This window comes from Brachypodium distachyon, chromosome 3 (assembly GCF_000005505.3).
Source record: "Brachypodium distachyon strain Bd21 chromosome 3, Brachypodium_distachyon_v3.0, whole genome shotgun sequence".
Classification (NCBI taxonomy): Eukaryota; Viridiplantae; Streptophyta; class Magnoliopsida; order Poales; family Poaceae; genus Brachypodium; species Brachypodium distachyon.
Genome location: NC_016133.3, coordinates 20,861,450 through 20,886,116, shown reverse-complemented (window position 1 = coordinate 20,886,116; position 24,667 = coordinate 20,861,450). Strand labels below are relative to the sequence as shown.

The 24,667-nt window shown below is 45.3% G+C and overlaps 3 protein-coding genes and 1 long non-coding RNA gene across 4 annotated transcripts; 2 read left to right on the top strand and 2 right to left on the bottom strand.

The window, feature by feature from the left end:
• Positions 1–979: 979 nt before the first annotated feature.
• LOC100825215 (pirin-like protein) lies at positions 980–3,892 on the top strand. Its single transcript, XM_003571641.4, has 8 exons — positions 980–1,243; positions 1,580–1,732; positions 1,848–1,897; positions 2,353–2,391; positions 2,657–2,685; positions 2,784–2,846; positions 2,939–3,042; positions 3,153–3,892. Exons 1-8 carry the CDS (start codon positions 1,068–1,070, stop codon positions 3,676–3,678), a joined length of 1,140 nt encoding a protein of 379 aa, XP_003571689.1. The 5' UTR covers positions 980–1,067; the 3' UTR covers positions 3,679–3,892.
• An 8,838-nt stretch (positions 3,893–12,730) lies between these two features.
• Positions 12,731–14,311, top strand: LOC100824918 (wall-associated receptor kinase 5). Its single transcript, XM_014900483.2, has one exon. It carries the CDS (start codon positions 13,134–13,136, stop codon positions 14,307–14,309), a length of 1,176 nt encoding a protein of 391 aa, XP_014755969.2. The 5' UTR covers positions 12,731–13,133; the 3' UTR covers positions 14,310–14,311.
• Positions 14,312–15,155: 844 nt separating this feature from the next.
• On the bottom strand, positions 15,156–17,056 carry LOC100827289 (GDP-fucose transporter 1). Its single transcript, XM_003573723.4, has 2 exons — positions 16,768–17,056; positions 15,156–16,476 (listed from the first exon to the last, which is right to left on the bottom strand). Exon 2 carries the CDS (start codon positions 16,456–16,458, stop codon positions 15,430–15,432), a length of 1,029 nt encoding a protein of 342 aa, XP_003573771.1. The 5' UTR covers positions 16,459–16,476; positions 16,768–17,056; the 3' UTR covers positions 15,156–15,429.
• Positions 17,057–19,637: 2,581 nt separating this feature from the next.
• LOC112271810 lies at positions 19,638–21,543 on the bottom strand. The gene is made up of 2 exons (XR_002965263.1): positions 20,827–21,543; positions 19,638–19,904 (listed from the first exon to the last, which is right to left on the bottom strand). It is a non-coding gene; the product is annotated as an uncharacterized LOC112271810 (long non-coding RNA).
• Positions 21,544–24,667: the final 3,124 nt, after the last annotated feature.

Here is a 24,667-nt window from a genome sequence, read left to right as displayed (position 1 = left end):
TTGATCTACTGTTTTGCTCAGCAACAAAAACAAACGGAAATGGTAGAGAACAACTTATTCCGTTGGGACACTAGCATATATACGGAATTTAATGAATCCATACATGTCGAATTTCCGTTTATCTTACGTTATTGGTCAGTCTAGTTTGATGTGTACTCACTCCGATTCATATTAATTGTCTCAAATTTGTCCAATATAGATGTATCTAAACCTAAAACCGTCTAGATACATGTAATATTTCGACTAATATGGATAGAAGCAAGTACATGATATGATCGCGCACGAGGCAGTTCCGTTTCGGTTCCACTAGATCTCATGTATGAAAACTCTCGGGCAGATAGGAACAAGAAGACCGTACGTTGTGCGCACTAGAACCGATTAATTTGCATATACAAGCTTGATCGATCGATAGACCTTGGTGTGTACAGTAATTACTTTGGTAGCAAGAGGACACAAAAAGGTCAGGTCAGGTCGCGCCCTAGCAAAAAACAACGAACCAGCAGACGAAGACAAAGAAAATACAGTACTAAATGGATTAGCTCGTTCACACCATACATAATCAAGCCGCTAGTCACTAAAATACTTGGCTATCCGAATACAGATTCATATATGCATGGCTTCTTCCATGTTCTTTTACGACGTCCCGTGCACATCCACGTGCCGGACACGGCCGCCCGGCCCTCTTGAGCGCATAAATATTGGCGATCCAGAAGATGCGGATTGGGGGGGTAGTACGTACGGCTCGTGACAGACACAGCGTTCACACCATTGATTGATGTAGGAAGAAGAAGACTGAAGAGAAGACAGCGGTGGGTACCAACCAGCCGCACCAAGGAACAGGAACACATGCAACGCAACCGAATTAAGGGTGGGGCCCGCCTGGCGTTCACACCTGCCTGCAAGCTAGCGTACTTGTTAATTTGCGGCGCCGGCACAGAAAGCACAAGGCCAGCACACAAAGCAGTGGTATATATATAAACGCCGGCTAGCTGCAAGGCCGAACAGAAGCACACACATACCCCCTGTACATAGCACACTTGTGTTTCCTGAGCCACGCCCGTCTAGCCATGTCTGCCGCCGCTTGTGTTGCCTTGTGTCCCACCGCCTCTTCTCGCCACGGCGGATCGCCGGCCGTCGTTGGGACGCCGCCGGCAGCAATGGCGGCAGAGAAGGAGGCAGAGCAAAAGCACCTCTTCAGCGGCAGCACGGAGATCAACGCTAACGGGAGCATCAACGGCAAATGGTAATATATATATGCACATACGTATATTCAAAATACGGAGGATATATAGAGGATTTCATTTGCTTAATTTCTGTGCAAATTACCGGCATCGATGAACGATCGATGAACCTGGCTAGCTAGCTACACCTGCCTAGCTTGCTTAATTTTCTCAACAAATTACTCTACAAAGATAGCATTCCAAGCTAGCCATATCGTCCAACTATTGATATTGATCAAGGATATGTATGTGCGTGTGTTGCATAAAGTATAGGCCACGCGATGCACGCATATTCCCCTGGCTTAATTCGCTCTCGGCCATGTGATGAAAATATTCTACTCTCGTTGCATGCGTGGCAGTGACGAGGACGGCGACGCAGCCGCTGGGGTCGATGACGTGGCCGAGCACTACCGCGATCCGGCGGTGACGAAGCCACGGGCGGTGGTCCAGAGATTCACGTGCGAACGCAAGCCTTTCGTCGATGGCTTCGCTCTCAGGAGGAGCATTGGCAGGTAAACTATCAAAAAACATATATCCTGAAACAAAACCGCTTGATTATTCAAACAGTATGTATATATTGCTGAATTTGAAAATGAGTTTATAGTTTTGATTGCTCCTTAATTGCAGCCCTGAGTTGGAGAGCTTGGATCCTTTCCTTTCCTTGGATGAGTTTGAATGTACGTATACATGCATAAAACGATATCCTAATTAGCAGCTCCAAATGTCAATTTTCATTAATTGATCATGCTACGTATAACGATCGACTTAATTGCTACTTTTCATTACAATTGATTAAGACAACCCAACAAATGGCTTATTGTAAGCTAGCTAGCTGCAATTAATACTATAGTGCTGCTCCTACAGAAAGATAAGTTTAACTGATGAGCAAAACAGATTGTTGTTTAAAATTTAATGTCTGATGAGAGACAAAAAGAAAATTTTAAGATCTTATATTTTTGTTCTTATCTTTGGAAATATGTACTACTCCCATATGATACTGAAGGTATAATATATGATTGGTCCCATACAAAAAAATGGAACACATTTCGACATTAAGTCATTATATATATTTCCCGTACGTCAAAAAAGAATTGGTCAGCTTACAGTTCACACTTTCCCCTTCCTTTTTCAGTTTCTCCTCCAGCTGGCTTTTCTGATCATCCCCACAGAGGTTGGTTACTTTTTTTTTTCTCTTCCTCGCACAGAAATAACTGCATTGACATTAACTGATCTCCTGAATATGTTAATTGCATGCATGTTTGTTTTAAAAAAACTACACTCCCTCCGGTCCATAAAAAGTGTCGCCCATTTTGTACTAAGTTAGTACAAATTTTGTATTAAGTGGGCGACATTTTTCTATGGATCGGAGGGAGTATAAGTATTTCCAAATTTTGATCTAATTGTATGTATTTCTGTTTTCCATGGTGTGCCTTCAGGATTCGAGAATGTTACCTACATGCTCGAGGTAACAATAATCGAATATAAATCTCCATTTCACAGTTCATTATCTGTCTCACATAATTAACTGATGAGAAAAACTCCCGTTCTTTGTGCTTTTCTCAGGGAGGTCTCAGTTACCATGACTTTTCAGGCCACAAGGGCACCATCAACAAAGGAGATGTTCAGGTTAATTAGGCCTCTGATAATCAAGCATATATACATGTTGAGGTTCCATTTCTATTCTGGATACTGATAAGAAGAACTTAATGTATGTGCAGTGGATGACAGCGGGGCGCGGGGTTGTGCACGCGGAGATGCCGGGCGGGCAGGGCGTGCAGCGGGGTATCAATCTCTGGATCAACCTCTCCTCCAAGGACAAGATGTAAGGATGTATTAAGAACTGACCCACCTCAAATTTAACGCATACTGTCATTTCGACAGAGGAAAAAGAATAACTTTCGGAATCGAGTTTAACAATTTGGTGCGCTGCAGGGTGGCGCCTCGGTACCAGGACCTGGCGAGCGTCGAGATCCCGACGGCGGAGAAGGACGGCGTGACCATCAAGGTGATCGCGGGGTCGGCCCTGGGCGCGAGGTCGCCGCTGGAGACGCGCACCCCGGCCATGTTCCTCGACGTCGCCATGCGCCCCGGCGCGCGCCTTCGCCAGCCCGTGCCGCCCGGATGGACCGCCTGCGCCTACGTCATCGACGGCGAGGCCGGCTTCTTCTTCGGGTCCGGGTCCGGGTCCCAGGACGCGGAAGCGGGCGCGCACGAGTGCGTGGTGTTCGGCGGCGACGGCGACGGCGACGGCGTGGATGTGCGGAGCGAGGGAGGCGGGAGGATTCTGCTGCTGGCGGCGCGGCCGCACGGCGAGGCGGTGGTGCGGGACGGGCCCTTCGTGATGAACACGAGGGAGGAGGTGGAGCAGGCCAGGGAGGATTACCTGAATCGACGCAACGGGTTCGAGATGGCCGCCGGATGGGCCTCCGCTCACGCGCCCACCGCCGTGCCTAGATGATTGGGTACGGGTGCCATGAGAGTAATCAGTGAAAATAGACAAAATGTTTTGTCTTGGTAACTGCGGTGGCAATTAACGTCATGGATTTTCATTTCCGAGAATTTGTTGATTCACACATCCATACAATCGAAACCAACATAACCAACGAAATTCGCTGTACAACTGGAAGCTATATCATGGCCTACTGAAATCAACATTTTAGGTTCATCTTTCGCATCTAAGTTCCTCCATGTATCTGGTAACAAACTTACAGAAAACTATGTCCGTACACGCTGGACAAATCGACAAGTTTTGAAAATCCGCTTGAGCCGTCCGTCTCAAATGGTGGGAATCTAAGATCGTGAACGCATAATGACAACGGACGCCCTTACAAGGCAAGATTTGAAACCGCCACTTTCTCGATGAAACGATAAGGAAAAGACTAAAAAGGCACACACAAAAATCCGCGGGAACTACTGGCTCCATGGAGTAGGCCGTCACGCCTACCCATGACGAGGGCCGAGTCAGAACACCAATCTTCTAGACGACGTCATCTCCACCGTCAAGATGCCATTTCAAAGAACACATAAGCCTTATCAGACTAGATGTCAAACGTTGATAAAGCCAGATCGCTGTTCTAAAAAAAAGCGCTGATTCGTGCTAGGATTTTTCTAGATTTTAGAAAAATTGTGAAACTAGATGTCAAAGGGGGCTTATTAGAAAAATTACAAACACTTTGAAAATCGAAATTCTTCGACAAGACGGATAGGGTTTTTCTAAGTCATCTGCTTATGGTTTTTTTTTTAGCAAAGTCTGCTCATGGATAGATTCTAGCCAGGAAAACGGATGTTCGACTTTAAATTATTGAGGGCCTATGATCTCTAACAAAACATGTGCAACCAAACAATTTTGGAGGCACGATGAAGGTATCCTTTTGATAAATTAATTCACAGGGAGATTTGATACCTGTCACCCTTGATGGCATACAGTTTATCAAGTAAGTTGCGGTCATAACGGCTTCTCCTCAAAAAAAATCCGCACATTCATTGTGAACATAAGAGCTCTAGCCACTTCAAGTATGTGTCTGTTCTTCCTCTTTGCCACTCCATTCTGAGGGGGTGTATCAATACATGAAGTTTGATGCAAAATTCGTTGATCAGACAAGAAACTTCCAAAAACATTATTCACATATTCAGTCCCATTGTTAGTCCAAATAGCTTGTATTTGCACATGAAACTGATTCTGACAAGAACATAGAAATGTTTGAAACAACCAAACACTTAATCTTCATGGCGCATAAGATAAACCCATGTCATTCTGGAATAACAGTCAATGAAGGTTACAAAATACTTCATCCCACTAATGGACACAACCGGACATGTCCATACGTCAGAATGGATCAACATGAAAGGAGATATACTTTTGACCCCCTTACTCACATAAGATGTCCTAGTGTGTTTAGCAAACTCACAAGCATCACACTTGAGTTTGTTCCTATCAACTCCACACATTATAGTTGGAAACACTTGGTACTCAATTAGAGCGCTTAGAGACCCTAAATTCACAGGAAATGCAAGCACGTGCAGAACTGAAGAGAGTTCAATCCTAGGAGTGCATCCCCTTGATTGGTTGTGCTGTACCATCTGCAGCATGTATAGTTTCTTGGTATGTAAGGGAAAATTCACTATATGGTCCAAATTCTGCTAAATTACCAGAAACATGTTTCAATGCACCAGAATCAAATACCCATTCTGAAACAATTTTTTGTGTGGCAAGAGAAACTCTGTCAATGGTACCTTCATTGGTATAGACGAAGTTTGCAAAATTTCCATAGCTTTTTGTCCCTACTACCTCGGTGGTTTGTCCAGATTTTTGCCCAAATTTTACCTGCTGTTTGTCCTTTCCTTGTGCAACCAGATTTGACCTACGAGCCCCCCCCCATTCTGAACACTATCACCTACACTCCGACCACCTCGATTACCACTCCTATATGCACCATTGTATCCCCTTCCTCTTCCCCTTCTAGGAGAAGCTGTGCAATTTCTGCTCAAATGCCCGTAACATTTCCTGTTGTCTCTCCACTCCCTTGCATCTTTCCTTGTGCCCAAAGCAAATGCTGACTGAAACTATGATTCGCTTGTCTTCCCTAATTTCAGACGAACTTCTTCTTGAGATATTTCTACTATGGTTTCATTCAAGGAGGGAAGCTCTGACGGCTGATGCAGCAATGCAGCTCGACAGTTATCGAAACAAGGGTTCAAGTCATTTAGAAGCTTCATCACCCTCCTGTGCTCAACCCATTTACTGGCGGTCACAACATCATCAGGATTACGCAACTCCAATGGGTCACAATGATCTAGATTAGACCAAAGATGCTGCAGCTCCTCCATATATGCCATCACACCTCTCTCTCCTTAGCGCAAGCCATGCACTTTATCCTCAGTTTGTGACATTAGCATGAGGTTTTCCTAGTACATAACCTCGCAAACCCTTCCCCTTTAAGATAAGCAAGGCTCTACGAGACCAACTCAAGTAATTTCCCATACCTTCTAGCTTCACCTCGTTCGGCATCAGCTCGATCTTCTGCACTACCTCTGATTTGGGACCTGTAGCGCCTCCTCTCCCTCCAGAACCTACAGTACCCTCTTCATTCTTGGCCACAAGAAGCTGAGCCAGCTTCTCCAGAACACTTGTCAGCTCTTCCCCCATGCTTCCTTGTTGCACGTCTGCCTCAAGACTCCTTTCTTCACCTCGCAGACCAGCCTTTTCCTCCTCCATGCCTGCCTGCCTAGATCTACCCTCTCCAGCAGCAGATCGAGGGGAGGGTGGAGATCAAGACACCACCTAGGCTGCAAATGAAGGACTACCAACACTTCCATCTTGTTCCCCATCAACTCTGGCACCAGCTCCACCGTCTTCCCCGTCGCCAGACCCACCGTTCCAGCCTCCTCCACCACGAGCTCTGATACCGTGTGGGTGTGGAGGAGGAAGCAGAGACTAACCTTGCACTCCTGCTATGTGTGTGGCGGCTATGTTATAGGGAGCCAAGGTGAGCTTCTCCAGGAAAGCCTAAAGTAGTTAGGTCATAGCTAGCCACCATGGACTATATGGGCCACATGGGCTGGGTTGACTGAGTAATAAAGAAGACTAGTAACATATCCAACAGCAACAAGTACGAAATAGAGATTCACAAGCCGCACCTTCTATTATGTCAAATTATTTGCAAACTAGGAGTTCTTGAATACATTGTTGTTAGTTTATTTACGTTTTGCTGAAATTGCACATGTTGTTGCGTGGATGTCAAAGTGTGCACAAGGGTTATTTTTCTCTAGCTTTTCCCCTGATAACGAGCAGGCCTCTTCTACCAGTTTTGCCACCAAATCATGGGATCTGGGATGCTTGGATTATATGTGTAAGATTAGTTCACAAGTAAAGAGGTCTAGTAATGGTGGTAAAAAAATTATGAGCTGCACTGGAATTTTGGTTTTTTTTAATTATGTTTAAACAGAAATAGACTAACCACTAACTTCCATGGTCGCAAGTGTGCCATCAAGTCGGCTGGCGTTTGCCCAAGTCTTCATGTTACATCAAAAAATAAAAGAAGAGGTCTAAACGTTGAAAACTGGCACAAAAAATGATGTTACTAGGCGAGAAAAGTATACATTTTGGCCTCTGTTTTGATTGGAAGGCGGCCACGCACTTGGCTGGGATCATCGCATTTCCGGTTAGGCCATCAACCCCCCCCCCCCCCCCGGTACTTCCATTTAACGTGAAAAACCCTCTCAAACAATGAGAGGGAAAAACCACGGGCGCCAGCCAGCGAAATCTCACTATATGGGGAGTGTTTACAACGCCAGGGAGGTTCTACAGATGCAACTCGTGCGAACTCTACCCAAAATGGCGGCTTACAAGAGGTACATATAGCAGGAGCATTAGGGAAAGTCAGATCCGTAACGGGTACACCGGAAGTTCCGGTTGGAGGCCGGAAGTTCCGCTAATTCTTGAATATCCGGAAGTTCCGCAGCCAGTTCCGCATTTTCCCAAAAAGTAATATAGAGCAACTGGAGGTTCGGCCGGAAGTTGTGCCGGAACTTCTGGCGCCTGGAATGACCGGAAGTTGGGCCGGAACTTCCGGCACCTGGGAATTTGGATCACAATCAAACAAACTCCACCTTGAGACAAATTCTTCCTTGTAGCATGAACAGCAACAACTCCTGGATCAACAAAGAAAACACTTCCAGCGCCAACATCCATTAGGGGCTAAACAGTTATACCAACTAAGCTTGAGCATAGCTCAACCTTAGCAATAGGAACAGGCTTTGTCATCATATCAGCGGGATTATCATGAGTGCTGATCTTGCATACCTTCAATTTATCTTGTGCAACAATGTCGCGAACAAAATGGTACTTGACATCAATGTGCTTGGTTCTCTCATGGAGCATCTGACCCTTAGTAAGATAAATAGCACTTTGACTGTCACAAAACAGGTTAATGCAAGAAACATCTTGACAAAGCTCAGCATATAAACCCTTCAACCAAACAGACTCTTTGCAAACTTCAGCAATAGCCATATATTCTGCTTCGGTTGTAAATTGAGCAACAACTGGTTGCAGTGTTGCCTTTCAACTCACAGCACATCCACCTACCGTGAACACATAACCTGTGAGGGATCTCCTCTTATCCAAGTCAACAGCAAAATCTGAATCCACATAGCCATCGAGTCCCTCATCAGTCTTGCCAAACTTCAAGCAAGCATTGGATGTGCCACTGAGGTACCTGAAAATCCACTGAACAGTTATTCCAATGTTCTTTACCGGGATTAGCCATGTAACAACTGACCAAACTCATAGCATATGATCAATCAGGACGTAAAAAAACCATGGCATACATCAAGGAACCAACAGCAGTAGAATAGGGAACTCGTGACATATACTCAATATCTTCATCAGAAGTAGGACATTGCAACGCTGACAACTTGAAATGAGAAGCAATAGAAGTACTAACACACTTTGCATCATGCATATTAAAACGATGAAGAACTTTCTCAATGTAACTTTGCTGACTAAGAAATAGCAACCTAGATTTGCTGTCCCTTTTAATTTTCACACCTAGGATTTTCTTAGCAGCACCAAGATCCTTCATCTCAAATTCACTACTTAGTTGTGCCTTCAAAGTAGTGATTACTTTCATGCTCTTGGCAACAATTAACATATCATCAACATATAACAGTAAGTATATAGGTGATCCATCAACAAATTTAATGTAGACACAACTGTCATACAAAGATCAACTAAAGCCACATGAGATCATAAATGAATCAAACCTTTTATACCGCTGTCTAGGAGATTGTTTCAAACTATAAAGGGACTTTTTCAACTTGCAAACAAACTCCTCTTTACCGGGAACTATGAACCCTTCAGGTTGGTCCATGTATATTTCCTCCTCAAGCTCTTCATGCAAAAATGCAGTCTTCACATCTAACTGCTCAAGCTCAAGATCATGCATAGCAACAATACCAAAGAAAGTACGGATGGAACTATACTTTACCACTGGAGAGAACACATCATTATAATCAATACCTGCTATTTGACTGAAACCTTTTGCCACTAACCTTGCCTTAAACCTCATAGGCTCATTAGGAGATAAACCCTCTTTTCTCTTGAAGATCTACTTGCAGCGAACGGCCTTCTTTTGTTTAGGTAAGGGCACAACATCCCATGTGTCATTCTTCTCAAGAGATTACATCTGCTCTTGCATGGCAGACAACCACTTCACACGGTCGCCGGAAACAACTGCTTCATTATATGTGGCCGGTTCGCTATCATGCTCCACCTGTTCTGCACAACTCAAAGCATAATAAACAAAATCACACTCTTCAATTAAAGGTGGGCGAGGACCTTTATTTCTGTTCGGACGGTCAGCTGCAATAGACCGTGTGGGTTGCTGCAGAATAGGTGGTGAGGGTGGAACAATTTCCTCTGTTCGGTCCTGCCACGAACCTGCAGAGCTTCTGCCTTTGAGGACGACCCATCGGCCTACACCATAGACTTCATCTTCTCTTTCTGTCTAAGTGCCTCTAAAACCTCTTTAAGGATTAGATAGTCATGGCTATAAAGAATTGAATCACGGAAATTTGTATAGGAACTAGGCAACGAGCATAAGAGTAAGGTGGCTAAATCCTCATCATCATACTTAACCTCCAAAGCTTGCAAGTCAGAAACTATCTCTCGAAAAACAGTTATATGAGATATTACCGATCCACCTTCTTGCAGCTTATGGGTGAACAACTTCATCTTTACATGCATCTTACTGGTTAGATCTTTAGACATGCAAATCGATTCCAGTTTCAGCCACAGGGCTGCTGCGGATTTCTCCTCCAACACTTCCTGCAAAATATTATTGGACATATGAAGTTGAATCAAAGACAAAGCCTTACGATCTTTGCGTTTCTCTTCGGCAGTCCACTCATTTGCATCCTTCTTGCCGAAGGAATCAAGCGCTTCATCCAGATCTGAAGTTTGGGCGAGAATCGCCCGCATCTTCACTTGCCACAACGAGAATCGTGTGGTGTAGTCTAGCTGTGGCAGATCGAACTTCAAGGTAGACATGTCGCAAACCCTAGGCGGAACCTGGGGCTCTGATACCACTTGTTATGAACGCGACAAGTAAGAACGAAGAAGAAATCACAGCACAAGGACACACGGATTTAACATGTAAAACCCTCTCAAACAACGAGAGGGAAAAACCACGGGCACCAGCCAACGAAATCTCACTATATGGGGAGTGTTTACAACGCCAGGGAGGTTCTATAGATGCAACTCGTGCGAACTCTACCAAAAACGGCGGCTTACAAGAGGTATATATAGCAGGAGCATTAGGGCAAGTCAGATCCGTAACGGGCACACCGGAAGTTCCGGTTGGAGGTCAAAAGTTCCGCTAATTCTTGAATATCCGGAAGTTCCGCAGCAAGCTCCGCATTTTCCCGAAAAGTAACAGAGAGCAACCGGAGGTTCGGCCGAAAGTTGGGCCGGAACTTCCGCCCCCTGGGAATTTGGATCACAATCCAACAGATACCACTCCGAGAAACCTAAATAACACTCAAATAACAAGGCTTGCCAAAATACCATCACAATCTAAATTTTCATTCCAAAATACCACCATATACTAACAGCCCTAAGGGCCACACAAATTTGTATCTCTCCTACAATTTGGAACCCAAGCCACCTAATGAAATTTGACAATGGTTATATGGTTAATGACATGATGAGCCAATAACTATGTTACTCAAGTAAAGGCTAGTAACTCTGAATTGGACATTCCCCAACCTATGTGTTCATTTACTTAACCAATCCAATCCTAGAGAATTAACCCATCTCAGGAGAAGAATCACAACAACACTAACGTGTCAGCTAACGATATGTAATAGCGCGGGCAGAGGAAGAGACTAATCATGTCAGCTAATTTATCTCACCGTCATTTGTAAATACTGACAAGAATTTTGTGTAATATTTCATTTGCAAGATTAAATCCCTTTGATATACTAGCTAAATACACATGCATTGCTATGGATGAAAAAAATAGACTGCTCGCTAAATTAGATTAAAATCACTATTACATGTTAGCGGCAGTGCCCATCCACGTGTCAATATTTTGGTAACAAACATTATCCACGTGTCAATATTTTGCAAGGGGTTTAGTTTTTTCTTTTTCTTTTCCATTCGACCAAAATATGATCGGTTCCGCAATCACTAATAACGGAATAAATAGGTTTAATTGTTTGCATTAGAAAGAGAGGGGCAATTGTTTTTTTATAATAGAAAATGATGATGAGATTATTTCTTCACAATAAAAAGAGGTGACGGACCGCCGCCACCAATTTACTCTTTTGTAAGAGTAAAGATACCAAGTGTCACGTGGGAATTGTTTTACCGTGTTAAGGTGTTTTTCACGTCCACATAAACCCAAAAACACACATAAATGCTACACAAGACTTTTAGACAATTAACGACTGATAAGACGTTTGTTAAGGTATTTCATCATTTCATTTAGCACAGCAGACCTGAACTTCGTTCTGTTTTGTTGGGAATTACAGACACTTACTTCGACTCCACACCGATTTCAGAGAATTAATATGGCGTCAGTGCTACTGCTCGGCATTGCAGTCATGCTGCCCCTCGCATCTGTATTGCAGCAGGACTGGTACTGGCTGTGCTATCGAAGAAAGTTTCAGAATCAATTGCAGCAGGACAGCCGACGGAACCGACAGGCCATTCATTTCTGAATTGGAGTTGCTAAGCATCAGCGTGTCCCGTGGACAATCTCGAGCTTTGGTGCCCAACCCAGCATAATGCTACAACTACACCACGGGAGAAATGGACCCCTACATTTGTTGGCTGTACCTGGTTGAGCCTTACCGTTTCTCGTAGTCATCGGTTGCAACACGCTTGCATACATATATGAAACCAACAACAGAAGGAGGTACGCAATGGGATGTGCGTCGGTTTGTGGGAGGCCGGAAGACCTGAGAAACGGCTCATGCTTTGGCGTAGGCTGCTGCCAAAGCGCCGTTCCCAAGGGCCTAACCCGCTACAATCTCTACTTCTATGATGTCGATTATGTCAACGTGTCAAACACTTGACAGTTCAACCCGTGCAGCTATGCCACTCTGGTGGAGACAGAGGCGTTTTCCTTCAGATCCGAGTACGTAACCACCGGGAGGTTCAACGATACTTACAGGGGGCAGCAGCATCCAGTGGTGCTGGATTGGGCGTCTGGGCGATTGGGAATTTGACCTGTGAGGCGGGAAGCAGAAACATTTCTTCTTACGCATGCCGCGGCGTGAACAAGGTGTGTGTGGATTCCTCTAACGGCCTAGGGTATCTGTGCAACTGCTCGAGTGGATACCAAGGGAACCCTTGCCTCTCCGGTGGATGCACAGGCAAGTTCTTCTTCCCCTTGCCTTCCAACTTGAATATCATTTCTCTTCCCTTTTTGACAAGAAGATGGTGCGGATAATATAGCTTTGAACTTTCTTATCCAAAATATAGATTTGAACTTGACTTGATATCCGTTCCAATAGGGTCGCCGATTTGTTGTCCTCTCCATTTGCCTTTCACTGTTAGGGCATCCACGATGTGCTACAAAAGCTGTCCATAAGCAATAGTGCCCCTCGCAGGAGGGCCATATACATTGCAAATGGTGACCACAAGGCGAAAAGCTTAAGGGTTGTCATCACCAAACTTTGATTCTCCTTTTAACATAAATTGAAACTGGAGCATTAACCCTTTTATTTATTTTTAAACGGTGAAATTATAACTTTTACTGGCAACACCCAAAAGAAAGCAAACTTATTAGGCGAAGTATCCGGTGAAAACTCCATTATGCTTCTAACTATTACATATACATACTTTTGCAGGAGTTGTTATTTGGTATTGGAGCCCTGTCTTTTGCAGCAATTCTAACTCTGTTAATTCAGATGTGGAAGAGGGGCATAAAATATAGAGCTCGAAAGGTACACTTCCGCAAAAACAAAGGCCTTCTCCTGGAACAGCTGATATCATCCGATCAAAGTGCCACACATAACACAAATATATTTTCCTTGGATGAGTTAGAAAAGGCGACAAACAATTTTGACTCCAAACGCATTCTAGGCTTTGGAGGGCATGGTACAGTTTACAAGGGAATTTTATCAAATCAACGTGTGGTGGCCATAAAGAAGTCCACAATGGTGGAGCAAAAAGAGATAGATCAATTTGTGAATGAGCTCGCTATATTGTCACAAATCATTCATCGAAATGTGGTAAGACTTTTTGGATGTTGCCTCGAGTCAGAGGTACCTTTGCTCGTGTATGAGTTCATCTCCAACGGCACGCTGTCTGAGCTTCTTCATCGTGACCTGAGTACAATATGCTTGTTAAACTGGGATGATCGGATCAGAATTGCTCTTGAGGCTGCGAGTGCTCTTGCTTACCTCCATTCTGCTGCTTCAATACCGATCTTCCACAGAGATGTGAAATCTGCCAACATACTCTTAACTGAAAACTTCACTGCAATGGTTGCGGACTTTGGTGCTTCAAGATCCATTTCCATGGATGAAACTCATGTGGTCACGACAGTGCAGGGTACACTTGGATACTTCGATCCTGAATATTACCATACAGGCCAGCTAACTGAGAAGAGTGATGTCTACAGTTTTGGTGTGATCATTGTTGAGCTCCTAACGAGGAAGAAGCCAATCTTTATTGATTGCTGGGGTCAAAAGCAAAGCTTATGCCGTTGCCTCCTTCAAAGTCTACAAGATAGCACTAGGTTGGAAATTCTCGATTCTCAGGTTGTTGAGGAAGGTAATGAAAGACAGATCGACGAGATGGCCTCCCCCGCAAGGGCATGCTTAAGGCACAGAGGAGAAGAGAGGCCCACGATGAAAGAAGTGGAGCTAAGGCTGCAGCTCCTAAGAGGTAAGATAATGAAGAAGAAAAGCCAAGAGTTTGAATGGAACGACGAAACATTACCATCGTTGCCTTCAAATTATTCAAAGGGTTTGCCGCAGCATGATGAGTTTGGCACAGCTACTAATTCGTCCTCAGAGAACATCACCCGATGCTATACTATGGAGCAAGAGCTTGTTACTTGGACCGGCCTACCTCGTTAAATTGTCTATCTGTCATAATAACACTTTTGAACTTTCTTTCTCATGCGGTTACAGCCGTGCAGGATACCTTTCTTATTATGTACTTACAAATTGGATTGTCATAAGTACTCCTTTTAGTTCTAAATTTGTTTCCTATCTCGCCTACAAAAAATTTGAATACAGTTATCATCACTAATTGCCATTGAGACTGCATGCACATGTGAACTTAGTCGTTGTCATCTGGACAACTGCTGAGATAGCATTAAGATCCAAGAAATTTCATGTCACCGATAAACATACTCCCTCCGTCCTATATTAAGTGACTCAAATTTGTCTAAAAATGGACGTATCTATATACTAAAATACGTCCAGATTCATGTAATATTTCGGCATTTAATATGGGACGGAGGGAGTATAAAATATCAGAAATTCTGTGCACCTGACTATATCTAAGAGATATGTCATGCTATGCAAGTAAATTACCAAAGCATGAAGCTAATAAACATGGAAATTTACAATTGTAGAAGAGAATACTACACGAGCTCAACGATTCTGCATTGCCAGGAATATACCTCATGCTTTAAGCTTGAGATTCAAGCTCAAAATGATTAACCATTACTGCTGTAAATTGTTGAGGTGATTTTGCTACCAATAATACAGGAACTGATTATACGTTGTTGGGGGTCAAGGCCTTGGGTCTACGGCATTGAGCTCCATAGACCATCGATTGGTCACAAAATTGCTATGTACTTTGCAACGCCAAGCCGTATGGGGCTAACCTAGTCATGTTCAACACCATGGAGGCTGGCGTCGACAAAGAGGCCAGATTTGGTTGTAGTTTTGCACTAGGGTCATTTCTGGCTTAACTTTCAGGAGAGGGTCATCTTTGTATATTTATAGCAAAACAAGTATGCCCTCCTTTAGGGAATGGAGGGAGTAACAACAAGGCAGGTAACTATAGTAAACAACACATTAGTAGTTCCATACACAACTGGAAATAAGAGGACAGGAAAACAAATAATTCTAGAATAAACATATGGCCTGTGATGAATGCAGCCCATTCTTCTACAACAAGAAATATGTTATCTATGATTTCACAAGTTTACTAAACTGAGTACCTGCTGAAAAACGTGTATGTACTTCAGGCACGTGAATCTTTTGGAGACGAAACTAAGATTTGCTTCTCCTCATCTAACTCAGTTTCATCATTATCACCCCGGCCCTGCTTACCTATCATCTCACACTGTGCCGGAGTATTCCCTTTAGTTTTGACTGATTGCTGATAGAGTATTCCACCCGCCAGAGTGAAGAGCAAGCAAATCAAACCAACTGCATTCGCATGCTTATCCCAGATCATAACATTGATTGCAACTGTGAGGAACTTGTTGACAACCCCTGTCACTGTAAACGCTGTGGCAGAGACTGCCTTTCTTGCAGCAAAACCAAAGAAGCTAATGAGCAACCCAAACACACAGGACAGTGACACAGCAACAAACGCGTCAAGTTCAAACCAGCTTTGTCCCCTTGATTCAATGGCTTTAAAGACCAACAAGTGCTCTCCCGTTAAAATCCCAAACACAGGGGCCATTATCAGTGAAAGAAGATTGTTATAGAGCACAAAACCCCACGTGTTGAGCCCCAAATTGGTTACCATGTGCTTTATGTACACCATTTCAGTAGTTATGGTGACCAGATAAGCAACTGCCCACGAGTATGCTGTGAGTGTGAACCCTGAATCTGTAACCACATAGCCCAGTGCACCTCCCAAGATAATCACAAGGGATAAGAATGTGAGCTTCGAAGGACATGGCTGCTTCCGGAAGGTGGTGTCGGCAATAGCAACCAGAAGAGGAGTCAGGGATCTGAACACTATGAATGTGTCGACATTGGCATGCTTCAGGAGGTGGGTATTGGTGAATATGGCGAGGTAGAAGACAAGAGCAGCAGGCGCAAACTTCTTGGCAGTCTGGAAGTTGAAGGGATCATGGTAGAGAAAACCGAGCTTCCCAAGGCTCCAAACTCCAGCCACAGATGTCAAGTACTGTAGGGCAGTGAGGAGGCCAGGGTAGCTGAACTTGGTGATGGCGTACTTGTTAATGATGGCAAGCAAGCTGGAGCATAAAGCATATCCTATCACAAGGCTGCTTGTTGCATAGGACTGCTTTGCCATGAGGAAAGATCTATTTGCCTGAACATGTAGATGCAAACAAAGGTTAAGAGAGTATAGAATTATTAAGTGTGATGCATAATGTGATACTTAATGCTGGAAAGGGAAGTACAAGTCTACAGCTAGAAACAAACTGCTCCCGGAAGAAAAGAAAGCCTCTAGACTATTTGGATTCATGCACAACCATGAGCCCATTCATGATTCATGCGAATGATCTACAGAGAGAATCTGTGATTCTACAAAGAAAAGAAAAGAAAAGAAAAGAGAAATCTGGACACGGGATTAAGCGATTTAGGGGGAAAGAAGACTCACCGTGCCTCAGAGATGTGGGAGATGCACTGGCGTCCGTCGGCGCCGGAGACTGCGAGTGATGGGCGCTGGGCTGCGGGCTCCTCCTTCCACGTCTCCAGCGGATGACTGCGGCGGCGCCTGGGAGAGCCTGGCGGTGGGCGCAGAGATCCTGCTTCCACGTACCGGTGGATGAGTGCGTCGGCGGCTATGCTTGGGAGAGCCCGGCGGCGGCAGCGGTGCCTGGGAGAGACGGCGAGAGGGAGGGGACGAGGCCACGAGGGGTAGGTGGCGTGGTAGAGATGAGAAGAATGAGACTGGAGTTACAGAGCGGACAAAAAAAAGGAAGGTGCTCTGGGAGAAGAAGAGACGCACGATGAAATTGGACGGTGAAGACGGTGGTCGCGCACGAAACAGGTTCGGCGAAAAACAATTAACGAGGACAGAAAATCCTAGCCAGCCAGCCAGCGCTAAAAAAAAGGGAAGCAAATCCGCTAGGACAGCGAGTTTCCGTTTTCCCTTGTCTCCAACCGCTAGGACGATATCTCAGTTCGGTGGGGCGACGAAGCAAATAAAAAAAGGATGGACTGATTTGCTTGGGGGTAGATGTGTGTGTCTAAGAAGAATGGAGGGACGGTGTTTAGGGATATCCACTGTTTTAATCTCGGCTTGTTACAAGCGTGGAGACTAATTGATAATCCCAATTCCTTTTGCGCCTCAGTCCTCAGACCGAAATGCTTCCCTCGGGGGATCTTGTGAGAATGAAACTGAAAAAGAGGACGTCGTTTACCTGGCAGGGTATTATGGCAGGGGTTAGGACGTCAAACCTTGGTATTATTTGGAGAGTTGGTACTGGTGATCGTATCAATGACGAGGAGGGGACAAAATTTGCTGACTAGTGTGGCAGATCTAATCGATCCGGTGTCTGAAAGGTGGGATGAACAACTCATAACTCAAACGTTCTGGCCCGTTGATGCCCAACGGATTTTAGCCACTCCTCTGGCTGCAAATGGGATGGAAAATTTTGTTGCTTGGGATCTCACTAAAGACCATAGGTTCTCAGTTCGTTCGGCATATCATGTTGAGTGGAACCATCAATTTGGACGCCGGGCCTAGAACTGTGGGGGACAAGGGGCGATGGCTGACCACCCAATCTAGGATATAGTATGGAAGCTACAAGTCCCTGCCAAAGTGAAAAAAAATTGTCTGAAAAACCCTTCATGGAGTTATCCCATATCATGCGATTCTTGCTGATAGACACCTAAATGTTAACCCTCAGTACCCTAGATGCAAGCTTGGGCCCGACGAGATCAAGCACCTTTTGTTCCTTTGTCCAAGGGCATCGGAAATTTGGTGCAATCTGGGCCTCTTTAGTGTGATATCTGAAGCTTGTGGTAGAGACCGGTCTAGGTCGGCTGTCCTTGAAGCTCTTCTTCCGTGAATCCGTTGCAGCGACCACCTGGTACTTGTGGTGGCAATGGCGTCAGTTCATACATGATGAACCTATTCAGCCGAGCTTGATCCAAAACTATGCCACGGCCTCCCATGGGAAAGCTAAGGAGAAAAAGGGTGGATGGATGAAACTCCCGCTTGATTATCTGAAAATCAACGTTGATGCTAGCTTTTTGGACGATGCTCTCTCTGGTACTACGGGGATAGTCATCAGAGGTTCTGCCGGTGACTTTGTGGCGGCTGCAAATTAGAAGATTAGCTTTGTTTCAGATGCTGAATCAGCTGAAGCGATGGCTGTTCGGGCAGGAATGATGATGGCCCTCTCGATGGGATGCGTCAAAGCATTGTCGAGTCGGATAACATCAATATTGTCGAAGCCCTGTCCAAAGGGGACAATTTTATGGTCCGGCGGCAGCAACCCTGGAGGATTGTTTCGACTTGGTAGGGGATTTCCAAATTATCGAGTTCGAACATTGTTGCCGAGAAGCGAATGCCGTGGCACATGAGTTAGCACGTCTAGCCAGATTTTCCCCTTCTAGTTGCTGGGCTGATACCCCTCCCCCGAGCATCCTCCCTCTTCTTATTGATGATGTAACCATCGTGTCAAATCTTTAATAAAGAGGGTGTGTGTTTAAAAAAAAAACTGCGGCGGGTTCCCCTGTCTCCGACCGTCGGTTCCGCCGAGGGAGAGAAGACAACCACGGGTCTAACATCTGGCATGCGTATTATTCTTGTGAGATTTATATGTGTCTTTTGCACCGGCTTCGTGTCAATGGAGACGACATCATATGAAAATCTTTGTTCGTATATATCCGTGTTGGCGTAATTATCGTGGTATATACTCAGGAAAATAGTGATTCATATTTTTGTCCCTCCTCCTTGTCAATTAGCAAGTCGTGACCATAGTGCATCCAATGATCTTAGTTTTTCACATACAAGTGGGCTCACTCATACAGCGTTTCAAAACAAAGATGTGAATGATGATCTAGAGATTATGGCTGCAAAAACATTGATGTACGGTTTTATCAAAGACCTTTGTTAAGGGTGTTCATTCATTCAGTTTCTCCGGTCTTTTGTACTCTCTTCACTAATTTAAACAAAGCCAGATGATTGGTTAAAAACTACCAAACTGATATGCAAAACAAATAGTAGAAAAAAAAATCCGGAGTTTGACTTTCCGTGGGAGCAAATTCCAAGCCCTTGTCTGTCCAATTCCTTAAGCACATATCTAAATTCCGCCCGGTATGGGTGGGGTAGAGGTTCAGAATTTTTTGGACCTGTGTGATAAGGTCTTCTACTTGATGCAAATACCTGGGTGGCTTACCCCTTACAAGTCGAAGTCGATTAGTACGGTTTATTTAGGTTGTAAACCTTGAAACCCAATAAACCAAAATGTTGACTTGTTTGTTTTCGGTTCTGGGTCCTTCAAATTTTGGTGATGATCAACAAAAACAAGCCAAATTTTGTATATGCTATAAATATTTAAAGATGGGAAAAGAGCCATGCAAGCGTAGACAAAATTTGGTGATCCTGGGCTCCATAAATCTCGAACCAGAGTTCACAGCATGCATGAAAAAGTATTGCTTCTCTCAATAATGAAGCGAAACACCTTTCTGTTGGTCTCGGAATAGGGCTGGTCACATTTCTTGGCCTCTCTGAACGCACATCAGCATGATTGCGATACTGACCCCCTGAAGCTCTAAACTTACCTATGCATAAGCAGCACAATGAAATTTTGCTACTGAGAAATAATCCCCTTACCCACGAAAGAATAAAATAAATCATAAGAACATTCTAAGAGCATGTACAATGCAAAGTGCTAAGACAGATGCTTACGAAAATAAACCAAGCACTTTTTTAAGCACCAGTGCTTATTTATATAGAGGAGGTGCCAAATTAGACATCTGCTTAGTCTCAATAAGCATCAGTGCTTAACAAAAACCGGTTAATTTTTCTAAGCACCCACTTAGACATCTTGCATTGTACATGCTCTAAGCAGACAAATAATAAGAATATCCATTCTAGTTTCCAAAATTAGTACTCAAGAAACATTGCAGTTATAGTCACTTCTTCAGCAAAGGCCTACCAAGACCAACTGAAACCATGATCCGATAACCCAAAAATTAATCAAAATATTTTGGCATGACTTACTCAAATATGTTTTTTTAAGAAGACTGTAAGGGAGACCCTATAGTATAAAGTAGGTGATTCCCCGCGCGTTGCCGCGAAAAATTCTATATGCACATCTAGATATGATGTTAGGAGCAAATGATAGTAATATAATCAATGCAAAAGTTAATATGAATATTGTAGGACAAAACGAATTTGCGACGGGAAGTCTTTTTTTATACGTAAATAAATGTTTAACACATTAAGCATGACTTACTCTAATAATAATATGAATCGTTGTCCTTGAAAAAACTTTAAATACATATATCTGCACCTAGTATATGAAACCAGACATTTACACCTTTCGTCAAGAAGTGATGCCATACTTGTGATGTCTTAATCAGCAAGTATTCACAAATGCGAACCGCAGAACAACCACGTTGCACAACCGTAGAACAACCACGGAATAGAATAACAATTGGGATTTGAGTACTTAATGGAAAAGGATGCAAATTAAACTACCAGCTCGTTGTAGCCTTCATGCTCTTGGGTTCCGCACCATGTGGAATCATCACACAGCAAGCAGATTGGTCGCTACCAAGCTTCTTTTCTCGGTGAGATTGTAAGATTTTGGCAGCCTTAACAACTGCATCGGCGGAGGAGAGCGCCAGGCTCAGGAACAGGCCAGGAGCCTGAGTTGATGATGCCGGCGACACGGATGGCGACCTGAGTCGTGGCACCAACTATGGCAAAGCAAGATGGTGACGGAGCCAAATTCAGCAGAGCAGTGCCTTTATAGAGGAGAAGACGACGTTTTGCTCCGTCCATTATATTTTGATGCATAACGTGAATTATGGACGGGTTGGATAGGGAGAGGGACTGGCTAGGAACGGGCTCTACTATTGCTATAAGGTGAAATTAGGAGAGGGGTTTGAGAGAGGATGGAAATGGGCCTAAGATGACGCGATCAGAAGTTGGTTTTATAGACCGCTGAGGGAGATCGAGAGTTGAATGCCGACCGTCGGCTTTCGAGGCACGTCCGTTGCAAATGGGGAATTAAGAAGAGAGACAGTTGATTGATGGCCTGAATCGGTTCGCGAAGCGACATGGATTAATTATTCGGTGTTGGTTTTGCGAGAAACGGTTGACCTAATCGGATTTGACGCGACCGCGGTGGTTCATGGCTTCGCCCGGGGTGCGTTGTGGAAGGCTCGAACAGATGAGAGGAGGAAGACGATAGATCACGGGCTGTTTTGGCAGCCTCGGGTGGGAATGGCCCAGGTAGGGCGGTGGTGGGCTGCGAAGTTGGCCCAGGTGCCTGCTGGTGGGATGCGAAGTTGGCCCAGGCGACGTGACGGGCACACCGGAACATCTGGGATTAGAATATGGATGCTTCGCTGAAAAAATGAAAAATAAAATAGTACGCTGGACAGGCTGAATGTGTATCTTACAAAATTAACTGCGTTTAGTGGGTTTTAATTTTATAAAGTTTATAAATTGGAACCTAAATTCCCATCCATGAAGACTTGAACCCAGGTGTTGGGTTCGTAATTTTTTTTTTCTAGAATACATCCAAGCGGATGTATCATATATTGAAGAAGAAGACTGCAGAGCAGTTACAACGCCTCAAAGGCATGCAAAAACAAAGTCGACTACTCACACCTACTCCACAAGCTACCCACCGAACCAGGCCGGTCTGAACTCTTAAACAAGCCAGCACTCCACCAAAGTCTACCCTCATTATCTATTAACCTAAGAACCAACGAGTCATCTGGCCTAGCCCCATCAAAAACCACCGCATCCCGGTGCCTCCAATGGGTCCATCGAACTAAGATGATAGCCGTCGCAAGATCCCTTTCTTCCGACTTGGGGACCGACAAACCTGACCACCAAGCCGCCGGCACACTACTCGCAATAGGCATCCACTCAGGTCTCCTCCAGGAGCAGATCATTGACGCCCAGACTCTACGTGACAGAACACAACCCAGCAGAAGGTGAGCAATGGTTTCAGGTTCCTGATCACAGAAAGGGCAAAACGGGGGGTGAGGTAGGCCACGCCCAGCCAACCTGTCTATCGTCCAAAAACGATTTTGCAAAGCGAGCCACGCGAAGAAGCGGCAACGTAGGGGTGCACGCGACTTCCATAACGGTCCAGCGCAAGGCATCGCCACTCTACCACCAAAGAAAGCAGCATACGCAGAGGCCGCAGAGTAAGTGCCCGAGGAGGTCCAGTTCCAACGGAACACATCCTCCCGGTCGGCAAGAACCACCTGATGAACACAAGTCGCGATATCAAGGAGTTCCAAGATCGCCTGCTCGGGAAGGTCGGGATTGATGAGACGGATCCATCGATGATCCCGAAGAGCCTCTGCCACCGAAAGCCGGGTCGCGGCCGTAGAGAGGTGACGAACGAGGAGTGGGGCGCGATCCGCCAAGCAACCTCCCTCAATCCACGGATCGGACCAAAAAGAGACGGTCTTGCCATCCCCAACGTGAACCGACAAGGCTGCCTCAACAATTTCCCGCGCTGCCGAGGGATTTGCAGTCGGAATTCCCCCCATGGACGACCAGGCTCCACCTTCCTAAGCCAACACCATCTAGCCTGAAGAGCCACATTTAGCAACCTGAGATTGGGAAGCCCAAGACCACCAAACTCCCTTGGTGAGCAAACCTTGTCCCAAGCAACAAGGCAGTGCCCACCCCGAGTCTCTTTTCGACCACGCCAAAGAAAGCCCCGAGAGATCTTGTCCAAGCCCTCAAGAATCTTCATTGGCAAGTCCAGAGACATCATGGCATAGATTATGGGCAATGCCGACAAAGTGGATTGCACCAAAGTAAGCCGTCCACCCGTAGAAAGCATAGAAGCTGACCACGATTGGAGCTTATTAACCACCTTATCCACCAAGAATTGCAATTGAGACGCTGATGGCTTGCGGACCCCCAAAGGCAGGCCCAAATAGGTGCAAGGGAAAGGCCGAACCACACATCCAAGCTCTCTACGCACATCTTCCACCATCAGATCTGAGCAACGAATTGGATGTGCCGAGGTCTTCGAAAGGTTGACCACAAGCCCCTACACCACTCCAAAGTTGTGCAGAATAGCCGACCCCACCGAAGATCACGAACCTCCGGCCAGAGGAAGATCACAGCATCATCCGCAAAAAGAGAGGTCCGATGTGCCAGACCCCTTGAGGCCAATCTCCTAAGGAGGCCACACTTCTCTGCCTTAGCAAAAAACGAGTTGAGGACGTCCATAGCAAAAATGAACAACATAGGTGAAAGAGGATCGCCTTGTCGAAGACCACGCCAGTGAGTAATGTAACGACCGGGCACCCCATTCAGCAAGACACGTGTGGAAGACGTGCCCAGAAGCGTGTTGGAATGTGATCCAAATTCACAGGAACCGGAAGTTCCGGCTGAACTTCCGGCCATTCCAGGCGCCGGAAGTTCCGGCCCAACTTCCGGCCAAACCTCCGGCCGCTCTCTGTTACTTTTCGGGAAATTGCGGAACTTGCTGCGGAACTTCCGGCTTCCAACCGGAACTTTCGGTGTGCCCGTTTCGGATCTGATTTGCCCTAATGTTCCTGCTATATATACCCCTTGTATGTCGTCGTTTTGGGCAGAGTTCGCACGAGTTGAGTTCGTGAAATCTCCCTGGCGTTGTAAACACTCCCATATAGTGAAGTTTCGCTGGCTGGCGCCCGTGGTTTTTCCCTCTCATTGTTTGAGAGGGTTTTCCACGTTAAATCCGTGTGTCCTTGTGCTGTGATTTCTTCTTCGTTCTTCATTCTTGCTTGTCGCGTTCATAACAAAGCGCACCCACCCAATGAATCCACTTTCTGCCAAAACCAAGCTGACGAAGCACATCAAATAGGAAGGACCAATGGAGGGAATCGAAGGCCTTCGAAATGTCAAGTTTCACCAAGACTGCCGGGGCACGTAAAGCATGCAGCCGCCGAGCAATACCCTGAACCAGGAGGAAGTTGTCATGGAGACACCTCCCCTTGATGAAGGCCCCTTGATGCAAACCCACCAGCCGAGGGAGCTCAGGCGCCAGACTATTCGCCATAGCTTTGGCCAACATCTTACCGATCCCCTGAATAAGACTGATCGGGCGAAAGTCCCTCATATCCACAGCGCCCGACACATTGGGTAGGAGGCAGATAAACGCCTGATTAACCGCTTCAAGCCCACGGGAGTCCAAAGCTAAGAACGACCGAAAGCAGTCAACAATGTCGTCTCTAATGATACCCTAACAAGAGGTGAAGAATCTCCCGGTGAAGCCATCTGGCCCAAGACTCTTATCCGGGGGGAGCTCCTTAACCACCTGCCAGATTTCCTCCTCCGAAAAGGCCTCATCAAG

What these genes read in the sequence shown, in the direction of transcription:
- LOC100827289 (XM_003573723.4), bottom strand. Translation starts at nt 16,458, where the DNA reads ATGGCAAAGCAGTCCTATGCAACAAGCAGCCTTGTGATAGGATATGCT.
- LOC100824918 (XM_014900483.2), top strand. Translation starts at nt 13,134, where the DNA reads ATGTGGAAGAGGGGCATAAAATATAGAGCTCGAAAGGTACACTTCCGC.
- LOC100825215 (XM_003571641.4), top strand. Translation starts at nt 1,068, where the DNA reads ATGTCTGCCGCCGCTTGTGTTGCCTTGTGTCCCACCGCCTCTTCTCGC. An exon ending in TTCCTTGGATGAGTTTGAAT is followed by an intron (nt 1,898 to 2,352) that starts GTACGTATACAT and finishes TTCCTTTTTCAG; the next exon opens with TTTCTCCTCCAGCTGGCTTT. An exon ending in CTCTCCTCCAAGGACAAGAT is followed by an intron (nt 3,043 to 3,152) that starts GTAAGGATGTAT and finishes GGTGCGCTGCAG; the next exon opens with GGTGGCGCCTCGGTACCAGG.